Below are 9709 nucleotides of genomic sequence, written 5' to 3'. Positions count from 1 at the left end.
TGTTAGGGGGCCATGGAGTTCATACTAATAAACCAAAAAACCAAACTCACTGCCATTGAGTCGATTCTGATTTATAGTGACCCCTCCTTTGATTTCTGAGGTAGTACCTCTACAGAAGTAGATTGTCTAGTCTTCCTTCCGCAGAGTGGCTCATGGGTTTGCACTGCCAAACTTCTGGTTACCAGTCAAATGCCTTAGGCAGTATGCTACCAGAGGTCCTTTATGCTAATAGGTGGTAGAATATTTAGGAACAGGATAGTAATAGTGGTGGCATAACATGAAAAATGTAATCAGTGTTCCTGAGCTGTAAACGTGGAGGTTGTTATGTTGGCAAATGTCTGGTTGTGTATGTTCACCACAATAAAAGTGAAAAAAAAAAAAAAAAAATGCAGCCAGAATGTTCTTTAGAAGTGAGGATGGCGAGACTTCATCTCATTACTTTTGACAAGCTACCAGGTGTGACTAGTCTCTGGAGAAGGACATCATGCTTTGCAAAGTAGGAGTCAGTGGAAAAGAAGAAGACCCTCAATGGGATGGACTGACACAGTAGCTGCAGTGATGGGCTTAAGCATAGCAATGTTTGTGACGATGGCAATGTTTCCTTCTGTTGTACATAGGGTTGCTATGAGTCAGAATGGACTCCATCATCTGTTGTTGTTAGGTGCTATTGGCACCAACTCACAGAGACCCTATGTACAACTGAACAGGACACTCCCTGGTCATGTGCCATCCTCACAATCCTTGCTATCATCTTTACATTACTTACAATACTCAATACAATGTCAATGCTATGTCACTAGCACTTTACTCACCCTTTGAGGGATTGCTTTGACCACTAAATTGCTTTTCTTTCCCTCCCAATATTTTCCGTCTCCTGTTGGTTGAATCCTTGATGTGGAACTTGCTGATAAGGAGAGCCAACTATATAGGATCGTGTCATCAGGGAACAGAGAGAATTTTACTTTCTTTTCCATTCTGGATACTGTTTACTTCTCTTTCTTGCCTTTCTGACTTTTAGATTAATCATTTTTCACCTGTTTTAAACATTCAAATTAAAGTAAAAAGAAGTGACCCTCCTGACCATCATGATTCAATTTTGGGTAAATGAACCATTTTATACTCTGTGAATCCTGGTGATTAAAGAGCTTGGCTGCTTCACAGGAGAAAGATGTGGCAGTTTGCTGTAGTAAAGATCACAGCCTTGGAAACCCTATAGGGTCACTATGAGTTGGAATCAACTTGAGGGTTTGGCTTTTTGGTTTATAGTCTGTATTTCAGTCCTCCCACTTTTAATACTAATACACCTGCTGCCTATGTAATACAACTATCAGTTAAGTCATTATATCTTGGAGTGAAATACAGCTGCTGAAGTCAGCCTAAGGCCTGGCCAGGAAACTTAACAAAGTCCACCAACGGTGCTTTTCCAGCCGCTGGATAGTAATATTAACAGTTGCCCAGGCTTCCTTTAGGCTGTCTGGGAAGTTGTAAGACAAATAGGCAGATGTGTATTAAATTTCGGGCCTTGACATCGTTTCTGAGGAATTTAACTCCTCCTCTTTGGCCAGAAAGGAAAAATAACTCCCCTTTTCCCGCCCTTCACCACCCTTGCCTCCTCCTTTTTCCCTTGGGTACTCTCCTGTTACAGAAATTCTGATTTTTCCTAGACAGCTAGAGAAAGTCAGGTACCAAAAGTGGAGTTCTATTACCCGGTTAATGTTCTGGTGGGACACCAGGAAGGAAATTACTTTGTAACTGGCCTTCCAGGGAGAGAGTACAGAAGTATCCCTGAAAACTGGAGCGCCCGCGATTGGCACCAGGTTTGATTGACAAGGACCGGCCTTGGGAAATCGTGGAGGCAGGGTGGGGGGCCGCGGGTCGAGCTGGAGACAAAGAGGTTTTGGCTGCCACAGATGAGCGTGGAAAGGCCCATTAGGGTAACTGGGCTGTACGCTCCCCGCCGGCATTCAGCAAGGTCGCTTTCTCACTGGAAGGAGGGCGAGCGGAGGGGGGCCTGGCGCGAAGAAGGCCCGGCAAGGAGGGGGCGCGGGTCCAGTGGGGGCTGCGCCTCTGTCACGTGGTCGCCGCCGCCGTAAGGTTGGGACTGTTCTTCCGGGTTGGAGGCGCGGCGCCGTCGGGCCGGAGCCCGGGTCTGCCAGCGCGGCGTCCTCCCGGAGCCCTTGGCGTTGGGCACATCCGCCCACCCTCCTAGCCCAGGTGAGTGGCGTGGCGCGGGAAGCGCCGGCAGTCTGGGTGCGCGCGCCTGGGGCGCAGCTGGGAAAGAGGCGCGGGGCTCGCCATGAAGACCCCGGCCCCCACGGTGAAGGAGACCTGTCAAGTAGCAGAAGGGAGCGGATCGGCAGCGCTGGCCGAACGACCGCGGCGTCCTCTGTGAGGCGGAGGGACGCCAACGGGTCGGCCGCAGGCAGAAGGCCTTGGCGAGGAAGAAGGAGAACTGTGCCTCTTAGGCCCCCTTTTCTTCCTCCGGTTGGGGCGACGTGGAAAAGAGTAGGCGGGCGGATTTGCGAACTGGGTCCCCGCAGGGGGCAGGGTACGAGGCAGCAGTTGTGCAGGTGCAGATCTTGGAGCTTAGAGGGGCGGCGGGCGTTGTGCGGGGTCATTTCAGCCTGCAAAATGGGGCGCGGGAGGTCATAGAGGACTCTCGCTGAGGGTGCGCCCAGAGAGGGGCAGCTGAATGCCCGAAATTGTGCTTGAACCTGGGGAAGTTCGGGAAGAGAGCCCAGCTGGAAACATAGGTGGCGAGCAAAAATTGCGAGTGTATGTGTGGATGGGGTAGTGATGGTCGGTGCAGGCTTCTCCTAGGGGCCCAGGCTGCAAGGGGGGACACACAGCGGAGGGGGCGGCCTGCGCAGGCCGATTCAAACTCGAGAGGCGGAATGACTATTAATGCAGCCTCGGCCAATAGGCTTCCGGGGGAGGTTATAAATAGCGGTCCCTTGCAGCTGCCAGCCGGGTGGCAGTTAAGCTGCCGGCAGTGGTAGACCGGGCCGTGGCACCAGTGGCTTTGGACGAGGTCGCTCCACCTGCCAGCCTATGCTTCTGAAGGGAATTGTGTCCTTGTTGGTAGGTCGAGCTTTGAAAGCGTGACTTGTTTACGGTTGCAGGCGTCCTTTATTCGCCCTATGGTGCAGGGCAATCCTTAAGGGATCTATTTGTCAGGAGTCTTGAGGACAAACTATTTGGAGCTGTGCGGCTTGAGTGCCTCTGTACCCCTATTATTTAAAATGCTCTCCTTTTCTCTTTTATATCCGTTTCATGTGCAAACTTCAGCAGTTTTTTGTTAGTAATGGGACAGTTTAGGCAACAGGTGTGCTCAAGCTGCTCACTGTTAACTATTTCTCCCCCTACACAAGCATTTCCTTTTCAAAGGAAATTTCCTGAAACTCTGGAGAATGTGTTCAATAGTTACCTACCTAGGCTTCAGGTTACCTATTATTAGTTATTCATTCATTCAGTCTACAAATATTTGTTGACTTCTATATTGTGCAAAGCACTGGGCCAGAGGTAATACCAAAGTGAAGAATAATAAGAGATAACAAGGATGTTGTGTTCTTATACTGTTATAAGAATTTACATTAGTAACTGCCTTAATCCCCTCAGTACGACTTGGTAGGTGCTATTATTATCCCTGTTTTAAACATAAAGAAATCAAGTGCAGAGAAGTTAAGTGACTTGCCAAGGTCACACAGCTAATAAGCTGCAGAGAGGAGGCTTCCAGCTCAGACTGGTTCCAGAGCTCACTCTTTGAGCTTTGGTGGTATATTTCTTCTCAAGTCAGATGATTGTCCTCAAGGAGTTTAATAACTGATAGAGGAGATCGTTACCTAAATCAAACCAAAAAAATCCAAACCTGTTGTCATGGAGTTGATTCTGACTCACAGCAACCCCATGTGTGGAAGAGTGGAACTGTGCTCCATGGGGATTACAATGCCTGATTTTTTTGGAAATAGTTTACCAGACCTTTTTTTCCAGGTACCTCTGGGGGCACTAGAACCACTATCCTTTCAGTTAGCAGCCAACTTTTCAGTTACCTGCTGAGAGTGTTAACTATTTTTCCCCCTAGAACCCCCTAGTTACCTAAATAACGTGCATGTTGTTGTTGTTATGTGCCGTCGAGTTGGACTGACTCATAGCGACCCCTCCTTGGGTTTCTGAGGTGGTATCACTACGGAAGTAGATTGCTCCATCCATCTTCTGAGGAGTGGCTGCTGGATTTGAACCGCCAGCCTCTGGTTAGCAGTCAAGTGCCTTAGGCACTACGCTACCAGAGCTCCCAAATAACATGCATAGATTGGCCATATTAATGCCATAATGAGAAAAAATAGTATCATTTTCTCAATTTTGAGTTACAAAATTTTCCCCTATTGCTTCAAGGCCATAGAGTGTCATGGATGATAAAAACAGAACGCTTTAATGAAGACAGGGAAAATGTGACAATTAAGGTAGCATGCTATCCTTGGTGTAAGCATGTACCCGCCGATGATAGATAGTTCAGATACTCTTGAAATACCTTTCAGGGTCATTGCTGTTTGTTTTAGGTTTAGTGATGGGCATTCTTATTACTAATAAAGTACTAACTGATTCCAGCCCTGTATCCATAGCTTGAATCAAGTGGAGATTTGGGGAGAATTTGCCTGTGAGAGACCTTGGCTTATTGATGTGTGATGCCCCTGCCAGGGATCTGGTCAGCATCAGATTACTGTAATATTTTCCAAGTAGGGAGGGCAAATTTTCCAGACTGAAATAGGACTTGAACTTTAAAGCACTGCAAAGTCTCATCTAATCATAAAATTTAGAGAGCCAAAAGGGCCTTGGAAATGAAAGGGCCTTGGAAACCTACTCTCCTATGCGCCTTTTATAGATGAGCAGACTGAGACTTAGAGAGGTTCAGTTCAAAGAGCGAGTGAGTGACAGACAAAACACCAGTTCTATTATAGTTAGCTTCATTCTTTTGCTGATGATGTCTGGGTAAGCCTCTTCAGTCCTGTTAGAGCTGTATTGTTGGGGAGCTTGGATGACCCAAGAAGAGAAACTAGGGTAAAGGGGGAGGTTGAGAAAGGACAAGGCCATTCAGTAATGGTTAGAAGAGGAATTATCTTTTGTATATTTTTGAATCTCCCTCAATTCTTGGCATAGATTCAGTGAATGTGTTGGATGTGTGGCTGAATTTTTAACTCATTTGCTCTCTGTACTCAGCCATAAATAATCCAAAAAGTGACCTGTGAGTGAGTGAGGAAGGCGTTTAGGGACTCGGGAATGCTTTAGGACGAAAGTGAAATCACATGTATTGAAATATTTAAAAAATGTAAAACCTGCCATTCAAATGCAAATCAGCCATAGAGCTTTTTTTTATTGCATTCCTGAACACATCTCGCATGTTCCTTCTTCCATAGTTTTTTTTTGTATTTTCTCCATTTTGAATTCTTTTCCCTCCCTCTTCTGAGCCCTTTCAGAGGACCTGATCTCCTTCTTTGATCCCTTGGGTGCTTTTATCTCCCAGTTTTGTGACCTACAGGAATAGGTTTGATGCTATAGATGCTTCTAATGGCTGTGTCTCAGAGACTTGGCCCTCTGACCTATTTGTTGAATTAAAGTGCATTTTAAAGAAAAACACCCCTGGACTGAGAATTTGTTACCAGTGCTGCTTTCTCCTGTTTCAAGTTACTTTTGGGAGCAGATAGTGGCAGTTCTGCAAATAGACTCCTGTTCCTCTGGAGACTGGGAGGGTATTTATAGAGTCTACTTGGAGCAAGGGGTGGGTCCTACAAGGGCCTCATAATGGGCAAAGCCTAATGGCATCATTGCTTGAGTTAGCTTAGTTGCTTGAGTTGCTTGACTGATAGGTCCTCTGCTTCTTCTCTCCTTTGAAGGAAAGATGAGAAGGATGGAGGAACATTGGGAATCATGGGGGTGGTGGGAGTGCCTTCCATGTGTCCCTGGGGATCTGCCAAAGAGACCAATGAAGGTAGCCATGAAAGTCTCAACAACAACAAAGACCACTGACCCTTCACCCAGCCAGATAGAGTTGGCAAAAAGTGGCACTGACAACTTGTGAGAACGATTGACAGAAGAATTCCTAGCTATGCCCACATCTGGGAACACAAACCTAAAGTGATAAAGATACTATGGACTTGATTTACTTTTTTTTTTGCAGTAGAGTCTTGTCCTATACATGTTCAATTTTCTTCAGATGTGTCCTTGGCAGACATGATTCTTGTGCCTTAGTTCAGGGGGTCCCACAGGATGAACATGTTGCTGTACTAAATGGAATACCAGTGTTTCTGTACAGTGTGGCAGTTAGCAAGCTGCTTTCATACTGTACAGTATTTTAGACCATTAAAGACATTAAAGGGAAACTTTGATTATGTGCAGTTATTCCTGGACATTGGTTTATCAGAAAACTTACATGCAAGATTTGACTCCACTCTATTGCAATGGTGTCCTCCCTCCCTTACCCCCCCCCAAAATTTCCGGGTACATTCAGGATTAAATGGACTCATTTGACTTAGTCTTAGAATTGAACAGTTATTTTATTATTCTGATTTATGTGGGAAAATAGATTCCAAGTTGTGAATACTAGCATTGCAAACAAACTTGTGAAGCATCTTCTATAAGTAAAGAATTTGGAAAATACATTCTTTGCAGATCCCCACATAAACCTTTCATATTCCAAGTTCTTTGTATTAGTATTTTTCATATTTTTGATGTGTAGAAGGCAATTGTATTTTTATTGGCACATAAACATTTTCTTTTCTTTTCCGTTAGTGATTGACCTTGAAGGAAATTGGGGATTCAGAAAGGCAGAGCTTTCATCAACATGGCGAACCTGTTGAAGACAGTGATGACTGGCTGTTCATGTTCTGTTTTTAGCAGTTTGGGGTCCTATAAGGTTCTACCTGGGAAGAAGAATTTTTTACGAACATTTCACACTCATCAGGTGCTGTGGTGTAAAGCTCCTGTAAAACCAGGTAAAGTCTCACTTCAGTGTATGTAAATCAAACCTTGAAGTCATGTGAGCTAATAGAGCTCCTGGTGAGAGAAGAAAGGAAAAGCCATGTGGTTTTAAGGCCTGGTGTTTATGAGTGATCACTTTAAATAAAAAAAGAAGTGAGAGCTGTTTTAAATATTTTTTCATGTATAGAAGTTCCTGACTGCCAGTGCTTATAGAAGAGAAGAGATAATAAAAAAAGACAAGACAAATGAGAAACCAGTTGAACTTGTACCACGGAGCCCATTGCTCCTGTTGTTGTTGTTGTTAGGTGCCTTTGAGTTAGTTCTGACATAAAGCAACCCACCAGCCACTCCTCGGAAGGAAGGTTGGGCAATCTATTTCCGTAGTGATACCACCTCGGAAACCCATGGAGGGGTCGCTATGAGTTGGGTCCAACTCGATGGCACATAACGACAGCAACAACATGTACAATGGAACGAAACACTGCCTGGGCCTGTGCCATTCTTACAGTGCTTGAGGCCCTTGTTGCAACCACTGTGTCAGTCCATTTGTTGAGGGTCTTCTACTTTTTCACTCACCCTCTACTTTACCAAGCATGATATCCTGTGGGGAAGTGGTCCCTTCTGATAGCATGACCAAAGTAGATGAGATGAAATCTGGCAATTGTCGCTTCTAAGGAGTATTCTGGTACTTCCTCCAAGACAGATTTGTTCATTCTTCTAGCAGTCCATGGTACATTTGATATTCTTCACCATCACTATAATTCAAATATACCAATTCTTGTGTGGTCTTCTAAATTTATGGTCAAGCTCTTACATGCATATGAGGCTATTGAAAATGCCATAGCTTGGGTCAAGTGCACCTTTGTCTTCAAAGTGACATCTTTGTTCCTGAACACTTTTAAAAAGATCTTTTGCAACAGATTTGCCCAGTGCAGCACATTGTTTGCTTTCTTGGCTGCTGCTTTCATGGGTATTGATTGTGGATACAAGTACTAAGATGAAGTTGCCTTTTACTGGATTGGGGAAGTCTGTCACAGGAGTTGTAGTTTATTAATTAGGAGTTAATGCACTTAATTCCTGAGCACAGATGAGCCATATATGGAATAATTCCTCCATTACTACTAGGAAAGAGGAAGGGCTACTAGGAATAATGGTTACATGACATCCATTGCTCATAGTAACCATATTTCCTGGTAGCCCTTCCTCTTTCCTAATAGTAATGGAGGAATTATTCCACATATGGCTCATCTGTGTTCAGGAATTAGGAATTAAGTGCATTAATTCATCTGTGATCGATTTCCCCAATTCAGTAAATGGCAACATCATCTTAGGTACTCAGGTCAGACAATGAGTCATCTTAAGTCCTCCTTGTAGGTATGGGTCAGCTCTACTTTGTGTTTATCTAGAATCTGTCCTGTTCTCACCATTGACATTGTTATTATACTAGTCCAAACCACCATTGTGTGCCACCTGGATTATTGCACCAATCTCCTAAATGTCTTCTGTACTTTTCACCTCTGACCCCCTACAGTCTGTTCTGAGCACAATATTGTTGTTAGGTGCCATCAAGTCATGTCCAACTCATAGTGACCCTATGCACAGCAGAACGAAACACTGCCTGGTCCTGTTCTACCCTCATAATCCTTGCTATACCTGAGCCCATCGATGGAGCCACTGTGTCAGTGCATCTTGCTGAGGGCTTTCCCCTTCTTCGTTGACCCTTCACTTTACCAAGCATGATTTCCTTCCCCAGAGAATGGTTCCTTCTGACAACATGACCAAGGTGGGTGAGATAAAGTCTGGCCATTCTCACTTCCAAGGAGCATTTGGGTTGCATTTTTTCCAGGGCAGATTTGTTAGTCTTTTTAGCAGACCGTGGTACTCTTCACATTCTTCTCCAACACCACAACTCAAAAGCATCAGCTTTCCTTTGGTCTTCCTTATTTGTTGTCCAGCTCTCACATAAGAGGCGATTGAAAATACTATGGCTTGGGTTAGGCACACCTTAGTCTTCAAAGAGACATCTTTGCTCTTCATCACTTGAAAGTGGTCTTTTGCAGCAGATTTGTCCAATGCAGTATGTCTTCTGATGCCTTGACTGCTGCTTCCACTGGTGTTGATTGTAGAACCAAATAATATGAAGTCCTTGACAACTTCAATCTTTTCCCAATTTATTATGAAGCTATTTATTGGACATTTGGGAGGATTTTTGTTTTCTTTATATTGAGATGTAATCCATACTGCAGACTGTAGTCTTTAGTTTTCATCAATAATTCTTCAAGTCATCCTCACTTTCAGCAAGGAAAGTTGTGTCATCTGCCTACCGCAGGTTGTTAATGAGTCTTCCTCCAATCCTGATGCCATATTCTTCCTCATATAATCCAGCTTCTCGAGTTATTTGCTCAGTACACAGATTGGGTAAGTATGGTGAAAGGATACAACCATACACTCTTTTCTTGATTTTGAACCATGCAGTATCCCCTTGTTCTGTTTGAATGACAGCCTCCTGATCTATGTAGAGGTTCCTCATTAGTACCATTAAGTGTTCTAGAATTCCCATTCTTCTCAGTGTTATCCATAATTTGTTATGATCCACACAATTGAATACTTTTGCATAGTCAATAAAACATAAGTAAACATCTTTCTGGTATTCTTTGTGTGGGTAGTTCAGTTTGTCTGTCAACTTGGCTGTGCCTGGTTGAGTGGCTGGGCAGCTGGATGTAGTATTCCCCATGAT

At 44.3% G+C, this 9709-nt stretch overlaps 1 protein-coding gene across 1 annotated transcript in view; it reads left to right on the top strand.

Annotated features, from left to right (window-relative positions):
* Positions 1-6835: 6835 nt before the first annotated feature.
* NNT (nicotinamide nucleotide transhydrogenase) overlaps positions 6836-9709 on the top strand; it is a 185687-nt gene continuing 182813 nt past the window's right edge. The window contains exon 1 of the mRNA XM_007954018.1: positions 6836-6986. Coding sequence (XP_007952209.1) covers positions 6836-6986 — 151 coding nt within the window. The remainder of the gene's footprint in view (positions 6987-9709) is intronic.

Source organism: Orycteropus afer, unplaced genomic scaffold, assembly GCF_000298275.1.
Source record: "Orycteropus afer afer isolate SDZICR_OR568_19922 unplaced genomic scaffold, OryAfe1.0 scaffold00425, whole genome shotgun sequence".
Taxonomy (NCBI): domain Eukaryota; kingdom Metazoa; phylum Chordata; class Mammalia; order Tubulidentata; family Orycteropodidae; genus Orycteropus; species Orycteropus afer.
The sequence above is the reverse complement of the archived record's forward strand: the minus strand, read 5'-3'. Positions and strand labels throughout refer to the sequence as shown.